The 16,682-nt window shown below is 34.9% G+C and overlaps 1 protein-coding gene across 9 annotated transcripts; it reads right to left on the reverse strand.

The window, feature by feature from the left end:
• Window positions 1–424: 424 nt before the first annotated feature.
• On the reverse strand, window positions 425–16,682 carry LOC113716486 (agamous-like MADS-box protein AP1). 9 transcript variants are annotated; one of them, XM_072071792.1, is made up of 15 exons: window positions 16,160–16,353; window positions 15,746–15,962; window positions 12,533–12,611; window positions 12,182–12,243; window positions 11,518–11,617; window positions 10,985–11,026; window positions 10,871–10,912; window positions 10,619–10,746; window positions 2,905–2,983; window positions 2,632–2,696; window positions 2,418–2,517; window positions 2,260–2,301; window positions 1,555–1,596; window positions 1,147–1,262; window positions 425–795 (listed from the first exon to the last, which is right to left on the reverse strand). In XM_072071792.1, exons 1-15 carry the CDS (start codon window positions 16,287–16,289, stop codon window positions 696–698), a joined length of 1,344 nt encoding a protein of 447 aa, XP_071927893.1. In that variant the 5' UTR covers window positions 16,290–16,353; the 3' UTR covers window positions 425–695. The 9 variants fall into 9 exon arrangements, with proteins under 9 accessions (XP_071927893.1, XP_027096636.2, XP_071927890.1 ...); XM_072071789.1 differs by lacking the exons at window positions 425–795; window positions 1,147–1,262; window positions 1,555–1,596; ... (3 more) ...; window positions 2,905–2,983; window positions 16,160–16,353 and adding exons at window positions 9,941–10,429; window positions 16,360–16,682; XM_072071788.1 differs by lacking the exons at window positions 425–795; window positions 1,147–1,262; window positions 1,555–1,596; ... (3 more) ...; window positions 2,905–2,983; window positions 16,160–16,353 and adding exons at window positions 9,941–10,429; window positions 16,360–16,644 and having other exon boundaries at window positions 10,619–10,749; window positions 15,746–15,934.

The following is a 16,682-nucleotide window of genomic DNA, read 5'->3' on the forward strand; positions in this document are numbered from 1 at the left end:
ATGGTCAGGATTTTATCCTCCGATCTTACTCCGATGCTAAAGTCAATTATAAATTGAGAGTCGAGATGCACAACTAGTAAGTGGTTAGATAGCAGTCTATGGTGGCGGGCTCAGTCGTAGCCATGACCGCTAGGGCAACGGGTAGTCACGTCTACCTGGGGATAGCTGGCAACTGATCTGATAGGCCGAGGTGATCCTCACCTCGGAACAACGACGGCGAGGATCTTCACGGAACAAACGAGCTTAGGTAGCCATCCCGGCAACGACGAGTCGAGATGGTACCCACAAACTCAATGTCCAATATGAACATCCAATTTAATCTAATGCTTAGTGGCCCTAATTAGTTAAGAATTCTAACTTGCAACAAGAAAGCATCCCATAAAAAAGAAGGAAAGAAAGAAAGAAACAATTGGAGGCTACAAACTTATACAGAACATTAATATTTATTTCCACAGCTCCAATAGTGTCATTTTTCCATCATTCTAAAAATGCTCAAGAACTACAGCTTTAGAGACAGCTGAAAAAGTTTCCAGATCGGGTTCACAAAATACACTTAGCGCAGATAACACCAGCAGATAGTCAAACATATTAGAAATTTCCAAGTTGGGTGCAAATTTTGGTTTCTCCGCCTTTATCGGTGTCAACGTATGCAGTTACAAGTACTAGCAAGTATAGCACCCAATTTTGCGCTTTGATCAGGCAGTAAAGCATCCAAGATGGCAGGGAAACAGCGAGTCTAGAGTAAGCTCAAGCTCATTCCTTCTCGCTTCTTGGGTTTCTTCTTCATAGTTGCCACTGTTTAAAGTATGACAAAAGCATTAATGCAATTGAAAATCCGCCAAAAAGCACCATATGTGCAAGACTGCAAGTTGCAACAGCAACAAATATGCAGAATGGACAAGTTAAACTTAAGCTAATTACGAAAGTGGCTTCTAATTCTAATGCGTCCAAAACCTCGCAGTTTGAGCTTTGTTGTGCAAATCGTCTGGGCACTTAATTCTGCATTTAAACTTTATACTTTGTGGATTCCTAATATAGTTAAAATAACATATGTGGTTGAACTTGCCCCTATAGATTTCCTTAGTTCTCCTCTCTTATCCACAATGTAAGATCTGACGCGCTAGGATCAAATGAAATTTGGATTACCTGACATTGATGCAAGGAGGGAGTGGTTCTGGAATCAGGTATGGAGTTGAACTCGGGCCTTGATTTTGCTGCTCCCACTGTGCCTGTTGTGCCATTAACTTCTCTTTCTCCTTTATCTATTAGAGAGAGGCCAAAGGAAGTTAAAGAAGCAAAATAACCTTGATTCGTAAATAAGCTAGCCAACATGGTGGACTGTGTGGCAAATGTAGTTCTGGTAAATAATGCAGGTGAACGGCATGAAAGAAGAGGTTAAAATAATCATTTTGTTCCCATTCTTGGGGTTATAATTTGTTCAAGAACAAGAGATATCCTATTTCAAAGACAGGGTTGCCCTCCCACGAGAAGAAATTATTCGAGTTAGGCTGAATGACTTGAGCACTAATTAATGATGATAATGTATTGACTAACCTTCTTTGCGAGCATGCTGTTTTGCTGTTGAATTGCTTTTTCCTGTCAAAGCAAACAAGGGGTAGCTGAATGAACATAGACTACAAAATGAAAAAACTGATCAAATTGTTTCTGAAAGGAACAAGTTTCAAGATCACTTGAAAAAGTTTTAGAGGTTTAGACACCCATGTTTATCTAGAAAGTTGCGGGGGTGGTTTACAACTTGATTAACCTTTGGCTCAGGGTTTAGCTTTTGATATATATATGTTCATGAACTAATGATGCTGCAAAGTTTGCAGATACCGTTGAGCATTTCCTTTTTTCCAGTCAAATGTCACACAACAGCTAAAATTTAAGAAAAATGAAACCAGAAACCCAGGCAATAGATACTACAGTGCTATAATAACAACTACCATATGAATATAGCTTCAGAAAACTCAGTTATCAGATGATGTAGGACTAGTTTTGGACTTTTGGGTACCTATTGTGCACCCGGAACTGTACTCGAGTAATGTAGTCCCAAAGTCATCAAAGAAGATGGTAGTCCATTTTTGTTGCTTAGGTGTTTGTGTGATTAATAAATGGTAGTCCACTTTTGTTGTTAAGGTGTTTGTGTGATTAATTGCAGGTATAACTTGGCAAGCTCAAGAGCAGTACATGATTATCACGATGAACAATTACACCTGAAGAGGGTTGAATGCAAGTTTACATCCTAAAGAAGCTGACCTTTCTCTGCAGCTCAGAGATTGACTCGTACATGAGTTGGTTCTGTCAGGAAACGGACATTTAAGGGTCAGGTAAACGAAGTAAATTACTAAAAAAAGTTGAGTACTTAGCCCACCATGGATGGAAATTTACAAAACACCTAGAACACAAGAGCTTACCTTTCTAGTTCGGATTTGTTTCAGAGCCGTGTCAAGCTGGTGCTCCAAATTCTGGAGGTCTTTCGAGCTCATTGCATCAAGGTCCTCACCCATGTAGTGCCTGATGGAGCAAGAAAGAAAACTTCAAATACTCAAAAGAAAGAAAGAAGAATCAACCTTTATACTTAACCAGTAGAATATATATGGAAGGCCACGTCCAGGCCATGTCTTTCACCTATGATTTCTTTGCAACAGCTCAATCTTGGCCTTGAGTTTGGTGTATTCCAGAGTCCAATCTCCCTGCACAATTCAAGCATGCATGCAACTCACGTAATTTTTTTGGGTTTTGGGAAATTCTCATGTCAAATGATCAATCAGAGATGGCTATATATATATATATACATCTCTGTGACTAGGCAACATGCATGAAATACCACAAAAAGAAAAAGCGTGACATGCATGATCATGCCGTTCTAGGATATATATATATATATATATGTGTGTGTACCTCGGATTCTAGATCATTTGCAACTAATCGCCTTTCTGCATATGAATATCTTTCATATCGTTCCAGGATATTCTCCATGCTGTTGCATTAATTAGCACATTCAAGAAGTGAGTTTCAACGTAATACTACTGTATAATCTTTCAGAGTAATTATTTTATACCGAAATCGTAGGCATAAAATGTCACAATCTGTAACTTCATATTGACATGCAATAGCTTTGTGATGCTGAAATGCTTCATTAATCTTCACCACCAGACTTGTTATAGCTATTTGATAAACTATATATTCCTAAGTATTATAATACATGAAATTGGCGTTCACCCAATAACACTTTCGCATATTTGTATCTTCTTGATCCTCATCATAGAGACAATCATGAAAGTGCCAAACCAGTTTAGGTCATTCCTGTGTTTAATCAAGATTGGGGGTTGCTCTGTCCTTTATTCAAAATCATTGTCTCAACCCCTCTTAGAATTTTTTTTTTTTTTAAAAAAAAAAATTTTGGGTCAAAAGCGGCAGGATTTCATTAGATATAAACAATAATTACGATTATCGACTGTGATAAAGACCAGTATTAGAGCCCCTACTGTGCCAAGCACATCGATAAACTATCTATCCACTTTATATATCATGTTTCAGCTTAGCAGCACAGTGGTAACCTACTACTGTGCCAGGCACTTCTTAGTACAATGGTTCAATTCGTTGTGTGTATTATTATCTTACATCATTATCATTCGTACTTCTCCCTTTCCGCCTCTTCTACTATTATTTACCTTTTGATTAAAAAAAGATGTTGACAATTCATATTCAAAGTCCTTTATTACCTGGAAATATTTTATTCTACTTAGCCATCATATGTCCTTACAAAAAAATTGAAAGAAAACATACATAAGGTCAAAACATGACGTTATTTTATTCTAGTGATTAAGCAGATTTTTGGTGTCACGTCTTCTGATCGGATCTTCATCTCGACTTCAAGAATTCAGCAAATTAAAAGTCTTTGTCTTTTTTTTTTTTAACTTTATATTTCTGGAAAGATGGGGGCCGGGGAGGGAGGGCTTGAATTTGAGTTTCTATTATGCTTTATTGCTGAGCTGCTGCAAAGTAAATTGTAATGCAAACGACTTAACAAGTAAACAGATTGAAATAGGATAAGCAATACTCATCTACGTAGGCAACATTTTTTATCCACATATTTCAAGTAAATTTCAGATTCATTTGAGTAAAAATTTACATGAAGGAAGGAAGGAAAACGTTAGAGTGCCAAGAAAGGATACATGAAGTCAAAATGTTCATGCAATTAATACTTTAGAATTAGCTAAAAGATGAGTTTGAAAATTTGAAAATCCAGGTCTGGGGTGACCTCATGTTCGCTAGACTATGCAGTAAAAGCATACTTGATCAGGATTGGCATAACACAAGTCTATTTCAGAAAAGCAAATTTGAGGGTGGGAAAAGAAGATGAGAGAAGCAGTAATAGTTCAACATAATCTTTCCTGAAATAACAGAAGCAAAGATGTTTAGAATGTGATATCTTCTTTCCCTTTTATATCATTGCAGTAACAAAAATATTTTTACAGGTTAGATATGCTAGGGTAAAAAGCCTAAAAAATTGAAGAGATGATCATTGTCTATATTAAATGCCATAGATCGCGCGGGTTCCAATACAACAAGACGGAAATAAATATTGACAACAATGAAGATGTGCATGGTCTAGCTTAGAACTTTGGCGAAAAGGGAACTTAGATAACTGCAAAACACATATTGATAAATTCTTGATTTTGTTACCTTTTTCTCATCTTCTTTCCTGCTGATACATAGATGTCTAACGATATATAATTTCTTTCTCAAGTTGGGAAGTTGGCGAATTAATTTTCTTGTCGATCTTCTAGTTTTTCTAACTAGTTAAAAGAATGAAATACAAAAAAAGAATCGGAATAACAATAGCATAGCATAAATTGAGAAACCTCGTTTGATCTTGCAGTGCTAGCTGTGTAGTTAATGGATCTGATTTTAATTCGTGACATCTTGAATCAAGAATCTGAAATCCACTGCTAATATTTTTTTTGCAAGTACAAATTGAAGCTTTAAACTTGACATGGATAGCATTAAATCCTCCAAGTATAGACCACCAGGCTTTAACAAGATTAAATCTAGCTATCACTTGCAAACATGAAGTCCAGCTTAGACTTGGAGATTGTATTCTGACTGAACTAATTATATCCAACTAAGACCCTGAAGATATTAGCATCAAGAAGGGTGCATGGTAAAGCCAGATGCTATGTAACATAGAGAAGATTATGCTGAAGGAAGACGGGATGGTACGCAAACGGTTCAAAACTTAGCAACCGTCATGGTTTTGACCTCATCAGAAAACAAAAGGATGCCAACACGATTTAAGAAGAGGGGGCAAAAGGAACAACAACAAGCCTTATTTAATGTTTTCTGAAAGAAGTTTTTTTTTTAAAAAAAAACCCTTTTGAACCTCTTTCTAAATGGGGGTGAAAATGAAGAATTCATTATTGCAACAAATTTTAGTCCATGAGATAACTTAGCAGATCAAAGGTACGTACGTAGATACCTAGAATCAGAAGAGTATTCAAAGAGCTTCCCTTTGTGAGAGAAGACGATCAAAGCCACTTCAGCATCACAAAGTACTGATATTTCATGAGCTTTCTTCAACAATCCAGCTCTTCTCTTTGAAAATGTCACTTGCCTGTTAATCTTGTTCTCTATTCTCTTCAACTGTACCTTTCCTCTCCCCATGATTTCTCCTCTCTCTCTTTTCTTCTCCCCAGAAAACAAACGACCCTCTTCACACAGGATCTAAAAAAGGAAACCCTCTAACTCCAATTTATCATCCCATGCCCCTAGATTCTAAAATCACGACACAACAAAAAAGGGGAATATAAATATATATATATATATATATATATATATATATCCTTTTATTGCTTCTTTATAATCTGCAGGTGTAAAGAGGGGGATATTTTAGGAAATCACTGGTGGGTTCTGTGGTGCTCCAACTTTCTTGTTGTCTCTATTTGGTGAAATATATTTTATGATAACATCTTGTCTGAAAAAGCATGTACAGATTTGTGATGAGATGTGAAACCATTACAGCTAAAGGGATCCTGGGGAAGTTAAAACCAGGTGGTTTTTAAGAATGTGCTGTCGAGCTAGGATTTGTTTAAGCTACTGTATATTCGTTGGAGTCTAGTGGATATGAAGTTCACAGGTTTTTAACCAAAATTTGGTACAATTAGAAGTGTACGGATCTGGAATTTGGGTAGATCAGTGTCATTTCTTTGAAACTGTTGACGGCCGCCATGGCCATGTGATGAAGGGACTGTTCTGAATTTGGCCCAGCAGATTTTTGGAAATGGGACTATTAATGTACGGTTTCAGTAATTGAATTAATTAAACATGCCAGGTTTGTTAATATTGCTGTACTATCAGCAAACAACTTTTTGTATAAACATTATTTTTTTACATCATAAATACATTTTTAACTCTTTTGTTTGTATTTTTAATTACCTTACATATATCAAATTATAAAAAATACTATAATAATTATTCTAAATAATATTTTGAATAACACTCTATATGCGAACACCAGCAACTACCTCCAATACTATCTTCAAGCAATTAATGACCCAAATCTTGAAACTACCTCATTTTCTGCAAGAGTTTTATTTAGGGCACCGTACTGATTAGATTACATTTACCGTTGGAAATAGAATAAGAATTATCAACTCCTAAATTATTTTAAGAGTTTAAATTACTAAATGATGTGGCAAGATATAAGTGGATTAAAATCATGGGTACTGTATCCAAAAGGGACTATCACATTATTCCCATTTTTCAAAGTTGTACAATAATCTTGAGCATGGAATTTTCTATTCTAGGATGAAAATGCTAACAACATCCTTACCCTTCATTTCAACAACAATATTTGAAACAATGGCAACTGATGATTGTCAAGGCATTTCAATCTATTATTTAATCTCGATTTTCAAGCATAAAATAAAGATAACGAGTTGATAGCACTACTACTCTAGTTATTTGTAGTTTAAGTTTGTCTACGTGATTGTTATCTAACTCGATAAATTCAAAACTGAAAAAGTATTACCTATGCACACATCTTCTTTTTTTTTTTTTTTTTTTTTTTTGTAGATGTACAAAACTCAATTACTAAATGCACAAAATATTTTTGATATGCCTCCATTATTAAGGAGTGATAACTGCTCGTGCCTTAAATTTTAGTATAGTTGGATTTATCCTTCCTATATTAATAGTGTATATATTAGCGGGTTGTACATATTTTATGTGCAAAATTGAAGTTCAAATTCAAATTATAATGTGACATACATCCTGACTCGCTAGTGAATACTATAATGAAAGAAATTCTAATTCCGTTCAAGTGATTGTGCTCATAGCTGAAATCATTAAAAAAATAATAAAGGAAAGACAAAAATAAAAACATGTTATAAGCTAGGTTTTTTTTTTTTACCAAAATATTTAATCTAAAAAACTTTTTGTCTATCTTAAAACACTCTCTAATTTTTTTGATTTTTTTTATAAGCCCATTTTGTGGAATTCACATCGAAGATTATACGTAGAATCATCCTCTCATCACTTTCTCTACCTCAGCTGAGTGATGCTTCGCTCAAGGTAACGTATTCTCCACATTAATTTAGTCATGACTTTAGGAAAAGCACTTCCAAATATTCTCCAACGGGACAAGCAAACATTTTCTACCACAGCGGTAAACTTATTGGGTATTATTCCTTTCCAACGGCCTCGAAAGTTGGCATTCCTATTCCATCTCATTCATCCTGCCCGCCTCTCTACTCGGTCTACCCTCTAAAAGGTCGGACAGAACATTGAGCGCCTGTGCAATTGGAGTCCATTGGACCAATATGCAATAGGGATAATTACTGAAAACTTCCTTGAGATTTTTTATGGTATCTTTGTTTAGATTTTAGTTTTTCAAGAAAAAAGTTTTATTTTTTTTAAATACATTTCTCAATTACTTTTTTACTTTATACACACATGCACACACACACACACACACATATATATATATATATATATATATATATATATATATATATATATATATATATATATCAAATTGTTACGATAAATTTTTCTATAAAAACTCTAAAAAATAGCAATTCAAATGAATATTTTCAAAACTTAAAAAAATCACTGATTTTTTTCTACTTATAACCTTCTGCAATATATTGTTAACCATTTCCAGTATATAAAATTGAAAAAATCATTTTTGGAAAAGGAGACAATTATTCCAAAGTAGCTCTTCAAATTATTTTTACTAGTTTTATGTATCCTGTATAATCTTAAATATTTCTTCTTATCTAGACCAATAACACGAAAATTGTAGAGGGTCTCCCAACCCCCGTTAACAATTTGTAAATTTTTACTGAAGAACCCACTTCAACACGTTTTCAAATTAAGGGGTTAAAGTGGTTTGTTATTTCAATTAAGAGATTATAAGAAATGGCAAAGTGGTTTGTTACAATCCAGAGAATCTCTATGTTTTGGAACCTCAATCTTAGTCACTGAAACACTAAAAAACGCGAAATAATGATATGTCCAATATAGTGGAAAAGATCATTCAAACACCTATTCGTCCAACTAACCGAATTGGTAAAACTATTTAAGACGAAAGATGAAAATTACTGAATCGAGGATAGAGTATTATTTAAAATATTATTTGGAATAATTACTGTAACACTTTTTGTGATGTGATGTGATGTATGTGAGATAAAAAGGTGATTAGAAATATAAAAAAGTAAATTGAAAAATATATTTATGATGCAAGCGAAATTATTATCTTATCAGTTCTCTTTTTTTTCTTTTGTTTCCTCATTTTAATTTTGCCTCTTCAATTATTCGCCTTCTGTACCATTTTGTGCAGTGCAGTGCAGTACTATATCTTGTCGTTATAGTTGACATTCACTGTTTATGAACAGTGACTATTTGGTGTTTGTGTCCTTTGATGTGAACACCTTAATCAGTACACGCTTTAAATTTTGTACTGCTTCGCTTTGAGAACCTTTGACGTTATTTACTTCGTCGTGTTTTACTTTGCAATAGATGCCTTCGGATGAAATAGTTTTGGATAAAAAATTGGATTTTTATTTAATTTTATTCTATTCTAAATACTACTTGATATAAATAAGGCAGGCATAGAACAAATTATCTCTTTTATTTTTTTGCTGCAGACAATAATTTATTCTTAAGCCCTCCTCTTACTACATTTCACCACATAAGATTAATTTGGAATATCCCTCAAAAAAAAAAAAAAAAAAGAGTGAGAAGAGAGAGAAGCAAGTTCCACAGCTCTGCAAAGCTGGGCCTCTCTTTCTGCTAAATGTTTGCCGGATCTAAAATTGGAAAGATTCGAACCAAGATGGTACCAGATGCCTATTTGCTTTTCTTTCTTCCTCTTTTTTTTTTTTTTGGGTTTAATTATTAGAGAGCAAGTACCAGATGCCTATTTGCTTTTCTTTCTTCCTCCCTTTTTTTTTGTTTAATTATTAGAGAGCAATGTAATTTTTGTCCTCTCATCTTTTTTTTTTATTTTTTTACGTGTAAGTGGAATGACTCGAATCCAAGATCTCTGCTGTTTCGACGTAAATTTTGTTTTCATATTTTAGTCTTTCTTTTGTCCCAAATATCTTACTTTAGTTCTAACTGCATCCTCTGTATATGGCATGTTTCCTATTAACAAAAGCATCAACTTGCTCATTTTTATTACTTTAAAAAGGTAATGACAACCACTATTTTATAGTATGTGTTCTATGCAATTTCATCCCACAATAATTGTCTTACAAAAAGTAGAAAAGTCTATTTCGGATTGCACTGATTTTGCTATAAAAAAAAAAAAAATTAAAAAAGAGTACTTCTATCAGACGAACACTTTCTTTTTCCATTTTTTTTTATTACCAAAAGAAAGAGAGAGAGATAAAACATTTGAAAAAAAAAAAAAGGAATTATAGCTACTAAATGTTCCCCTAGTCCCTACAAAAGGGCTGGCCTGATTGCACATTTTGTTTTGCGTCATACAATAATATTTGTCCAAGCAAATTTCAGTTCAATAAAGATAGCCACTCCCCACCACAAGATTATAGATCCCATCTTATTACATTCCAAGTCTTCGGGGAAAAAAAAAAGAAAAAGAAAAAGAAAGAAAGACATTCCATGTCTTTATCCTTGAAAACTGTAGAGTTGGCAATATGTTAATGCTGCTATGGTACGTACATTACTCCAACAGGATCCCCTTATGCCTGTTGGCCCAAGAACATAATTTATTTTTATCTTCCCATTTCAATGGAAAATACAGCAAAATTAGGAACCTGTGTACCACACGTATTTGTTGGCCTTCCAATTCAAATTGTGTTTAATTGCTACATATTCTCAAAGCATCCATCCTGGTAGGATTCCACTGGGATTTTGTGTTGGCTCTGCCTCAGCATCGGCTACCACCATGTTGTAGCTGCAATGGAGAAGTACATGAATATATGCAAAAACTATAATCTACCGATCAACTTTCCCCTTCGCAGACCAAAAATTATCCTAAAGAGTTTAACAAAAGTAGTTTTTTTTTTTTCCCCACATAACAAGTCACATGCATGCAAAGCAAGGATAAATCTCCAAAGTTTTTTATGGAACAATAGCAACATACTTCATGATGGAGCTGTTGCATTCAAGGGGCTGGAAGAATCCCTCAGGATGAATTGTCTGAGATCTATGTCGTAAATTATGCTCCTCTGAGTCCCATGATAACTGATATGCTGCAGTGGTTTCTTCTAACTGCTATGATCGATGATTTTCATGCACATTCTTAGATGATTGTATTAGCAACAACTAATGCGAAATATCATGAGCATCAAAACTTTAAAAATATAGCCCAAATTTAATAGAAATTTTAGGCTACCTTGTTCCTCAAGGCCTTGTTTACTTCCATCAGTGATCTTTCCTGGGCAATCAAATAGTTGGCTTGGTCAGTAAAACGTTAAACAGCTGATTGGCAAGGTTAATAATACGTTACCTTTTGCTGAAGATCTGAGAGTTGATCCAGCATATGCTGAGTCTGCAACATTTTAGAGCCACTAATTAGACATGATATCTTTTTTTTTTTGTGGAAAGCAATACTCACTGAAAGTGACAATATATAAGCTTGAGCAGCAAAATAGATCGATGGCGCGCATTACACTTAGACATGAAGATAAAAAGATAATCCAATCTTACAAGTGACCTTATCTATTAATCTCCCAAAGAATAATGCTTCACTTAAATGGGAAAAGAATAGTTTAACAAGAAACTCTACGTAGTTGTCAAATTCTATAAGCATCTTAATTAACTTCTTATAAAGTACATCATGAAAGAAAACTACAAGCTCCCTAACATGCAACGAGCTAGCTGCAACTTTGACCTTATAATATGAAAATGCAATAACTAATTAGCACATTTTTGTCGTGTCATGTAGAAGTATCTTTCACTAGCTAGTTTTAAGTCATTAAACTTCATTCAGCGAATTGGAGGGCGCGTTTTCATCATCAAATGAAAGAGTTGCATATATACCTTTGTCGACCTAATTTGCCGCAAAGATGCATCAAGCTGACGCTCGAGCTGATCGAGCTGCTTTGCACCCAGCTGAGCCAAGTCTTCCCCCAGAAGATGCCTAAATGAATACAAATAGCAGCAGCATCAGCGAAAAATTACCATAGGAGTTGTCCAAAGAGCTAAAGCAGTACAAGTTAAAGCTTAGAAGTTAGAACACCAAAATTCTCGGTGACATCCAGGTACAATCAGGCGATGAGGACACAGAGATCGATGTGCTTGCTGCACTAATCGTACGGGAGGGCTGCTTCAACAACCCTTGTTGTTAGGGAAAAAAACAAATGACTCTAGTCCCTCTACTAAAAGGCCTAAAAGAGAAAAGAAAAGTTGAAGGCATTAGTGCTTTGATTGATCCAGGCCTCACAAGTTGAGTCCTATTCAGATCAATTAGCTTCGTACGTATAATTCTTCCAGCATTTGGTGTGAGGTCCCATTTCTGGGCTCGACGTGCGTGATGGATCCATGAAACAGTACTAGATAGTAATTAATCTCAGGCTACAAGTCAAGCTACTCAAGATTCTAATGACTTGCTCTCATTGCTTTATGCCTACAGACAACTTAATTAATCATTTTAAGTGCATTAGTCAGAGAATCATTGCAAGCCTGTTGTTGAAGTTCTTGTTACCTCTGAGATTGTTGTAATACCTCCACTCTTGCTTTAAGCTTCAGATACTCCTGGTAGTCACTCTGTTTCAGGAAAACCATAGTCAATTTAAGGGATCAAGAAAACAGTCACTCAGGTGCAAACTTATGCTGTAGTGATGGATTTATTAATACGCACACATAGACTTGTTTAGGACTTTGGAGAAAAAGGGATCTTTTTGACCCTCTACCTCTAGGGAGGGTTAGCCACTAGGTCATGAAAAAACGCACGTGATATCTTTCCAACTTGTGCCCATTGTTGGAGGGGCTAAATCTAATATATATGTCCCTGGTTAAGGGAAGGAGTCCTATAGTGCATTAACAACAAAGTTACCTGTGGATCCTTGGAGGATTGGTTCATTCCAGCATCAGCATAGCTGCATCTGTGATACCTCTCCAGCGTTTTGGACATACTACAGGAGAATTAGGAAAAGTGAAGTTAACACCAGGAGTACTAAAAGTTTCAATTTTTCCTCATCTTATGGTAGGACCAAGATGAGGAAATGGCTGCACTTAAATGAAATTCATGAGGTTTTGATTTGGTGCAATTGTGTCGGGTTAAATATATATACTTGTTTGTTATAATGTTTGATATGCATTCATATAACTTTATTGTACTTTTCGACAACATTTGATATATATGAACAAAATTCGAACTTTTATACACGAAAAGGATGAAATCCGTACGTGTCACAAATAGTAATATAAGTATCACCAAACCAAAACATGTACCCTATGCAATAAGTATACACTAAGGAAGGACACATTACACAACCGTAACTACCCATATTCATACATAAAAATAATCAGAAGCACAGAACTTTTCAGTTCAGCTTCTTTTTTGAAGGTAAACAACATTTGCTAACATGTCCGTTTGCGTATAAGGGTTCAAAAGTAGTCATTTAGTACAATCCATGGACAGAAAATAATATTAAAATAGTTAAAAAAAAAAAGAAAATATTAGAAGGAAGAAGGAAAATAAAATATAGTCGAAGTGATCGCGGGGGAAACATGATTGAGGGTTAAATTGTGATGATGATCACCCTTGAGAGGAAATTGGAATTGCATTAATTTGGTGGTTGAACTTCACTTCATATAGCTAGGTAATTTCATACAAAGCTAATTAATTTAATTAGTGGGGATCAGATTTTATCCAAAGAGTCTCTAGGGTTAACATGTATTGCTATGTCCAATTGTCCACAACAATTCCTATTCTACCGCCACAAACAATGGCTAAAGTAACTTCTCTCAATAATATCATGGGGCTTTAATTCACATCAAAAGTCTGTTTCAAAATTTTAACTCATCTTTTACTTTGCAAAAGGGATTGATCACCAAAAACTATAAAAGATATGACTTGATCACAGAATGCAGAAGACTCCACTTTACTGTCCAGCACATTCAAATAAAACCATCATCAAAAGTGTGTTTCAAATTTTTAACTTGTCTTTACTCTTTTTTTTTTTTTTTCCTTTTGAGGTGCTAACTTATTATCTTTACTTTGCTTAAAGTATTCACCAAACTTGGGATATCAAATTGCCAAACCACCTATATAAGATATGATTTGATCACAGAATGTAGAAAGTTTTACTTTACAATCCTGGATTTTCAAATAAACTAACTCCAGATCAAGATATATAAGAAGCTTTAAGATTTTTTTTTTTTTTGCCTACACAAGAAGAAATTGAACATGGAAATGGAAGAATATAAGAGGCATATATGTGTGATTAGTATCTAGTGTCACAATAAGAGGGGAAAAGTACATCCTCTTAAAATATGGATAATCTTCCTAAAGGACATTATTGTTGTTTCTTCAAGAGACAGTAACTATTAACCAACACATTTGACTTTCAGTTGTCAAAGAAAATTGATGTCACCCGCAGTAATTTAAGATTGATAGTCAAAATAGATCTTGATTTTCACGAGTTCTTTCTCAAGCTAATTTTCACGAGCTAGTTACTACTCATAAAGAACCAAGTATCGAAAGCCTAGATAATAGGAACGCACAATATCATATCAGTCATTACATTTCTAAGTCTATGAATGACAAACGTAATTGCGCTAAGACGTACTAAGTTGAATTTACCATAGTGCATGGAGATGTGAAACGATTCATGAATGATTTATTTAGGATGTAACAATAAGTATTCAAGAATTTAGACCCTTGCCTTGAATGTGCTTAAAGAAAACACCTATATTCTGAATCAGGATTAATGGGTAAAGGGACTAAGTCAAAAATGAAAGCAAACAGTATAAAGTTCATAGTTGAACAACACATAATATGAAAATACCATATAAAGTGATTGCAACTCAAGCAGATTACTAGACGAAGGAAATTAAAATGAACAACTTTATGTTCGACTGTGTGGATTAACTAATAACATGATACTATACGTTTGAGTGAAAACGCTTTATGTTGATCATATGCAAGGAATAAAAGGCACCTCTAGCAGAATGACACGTTTGATTGATGTGAATTAAATGCAGACAACCAAGGAATTGCAGCTTTGGAAAAAGCAACTCGATTCATGGCCAACAAAAACAACATTTCTTCCTGAAAAGTTTTTATTTTTATTTTTTTGGGGTTTGAAGAGCTGCATGATCAGAACATAATATCGATGATTGAGTATTCCGATGAAAGGAAGAAACCACAAGACCACATATGCATAAAACTAAGTGTGAATCTTATGATGGTGACACAAGAAATTTATCAAATATGAAGGCAGTCGTAGCAAGAGAAAGCAATAATTTCAACATGGCTGTTCTCAGTGCTCAAGCAACACATGTTATAACTCCATTCGAACTCATGAACATGATACCTAAATCTATGCACAAAGCACCACAAACTTGCAGCTTTGCAGCCAAAAAGCAAGCCTGAGTATTGTCTGGATGCATCCCAATGCAATGAAGAAAATGATATGCACATCAATTCTTGAGTTGGTAAAGTTCAACCAGAAGTAGGTTCATCATGCAGTGATTTATTTTCCTAATCAGATGATCCGCGCTACTAATATTATGACAACGATCTATGCTTTTCTATAGCATATTTGGGCAAATTCTCGATTGATCTTGTCATCGGCCTGTTGGTGGGGCGACTTTATCAACAATTTGAGTTAAAAATCAAGATTTTAACTTGCATCAGCTGGCACCTGGATTTCTTAAGAGTATCCCTTTAAGTACACTGACAAAATATTTCATAAACTCCCAGTTCCAGACTAGATCTCAAACCTGATTATGGGATGTCAAAATTCAGATCCAGAAATCACGATAACTGTAAAGCAACAAACTGCACTCTAGCGGCATATCAAATTGTGATAACTTGTCCGCACAAATCTAGTACTAAAAAATGCACTCAAACTACTCTCTCCACCGTCACCACCACCACCAACAACCCCACCCCCCACCCCCCCCCACAACACAAAAGAAAAAATTAATGAAGGCAATTCCCTTGCTTGATTTCGCACAAGTTCAAGCCAGATAATCACACAACATAGTACAAAAAACACACACATACATGGTGTGAGTGTATGTGGAAATTACAAGTTACCTAGAGCTGCTGCAGAACTCATAGAGTTTGCCACGATTGGAGAATACGATGAGAGCAACCTCAGCATCACATAGGATGGAGAGTTCATAGGCCTTCTTCAGCAGACCATTCCTTCTTTTTGCAAAGGTTACCTGTCTATTTATCTTGTTCTCTATTCTCTTCAGCTCCACTTTACCCCTTCCCATTATCCTGTTTTGTGTTAATTTATGTAACGTATCTGTAACACCGTATCAAAAACCAACAGATAATACTCAGAAAAGAATTACAATCCTTTTTTTCTTCACAAAAAAAGTGTTATGGTTCTATCAAAATCTTAACAAAAACAAGCAAACATGTAACAAAATGCCACCAAGATTGGATTTTTATGGGGAAATAAGGAAAACCACATATATATGGACAAGTACACTGCCAAACCGGTTGTCTCTTTTTCTCTTTTAGGGCAGGAAGAGTTACTCTTTTCTGGGATAGGTCTCATACAGCTATTATGTTTCTTGCTGCTAGTAAGAGGGGAAAAGAAAAGTATTTTTCTATATGTGCATTCCATACATCTATGAGTCTATAGACTGTATAATTCATACGTAGATAGACATAGATGGTAAAAGAGAGTTAGGTACTTTTGTTATCGCAGTTGGCTTTAGAAGCTTGCTTATGGAATGTGGAAGTTGGAACTGATGCTTTCCTGGCAATGAAGATAAGAGTCCCAGAGAGGAACCACGAAAACAAAAGAAAAAATCTGCCCTATAAGAGAAACACAGTACTTGTACTGTTATGTCATTCTTATAGATTTCTTGATTTGTTTTCCTTGTGTATCATACTTCAGCTTGAATGTTACCTCTCGACTCTTGTAGTCAAATTGAAAATCATGGTCCTGTAAGAAAGAAAGTTATGGACTCCTAATAAATGTTTGGAGGATATTTCTAGATATGCGGTACTTCAA

This window comes from Coffea arabica, chromosome 11e (genome assembly GCF_036785885.1).
Source record: "Coffea arabica cultivar ET-39 chromosome 11e, Coffea Arabica ET-39 HiFi, whole genome shotgun sequence".
Lineage (NCBI taxonomy): Eukaryota > Viridiplantae > Streptophyta > Magnoliopsida > Gentianales > Rubiaceae > Coffea > Coffea arabica.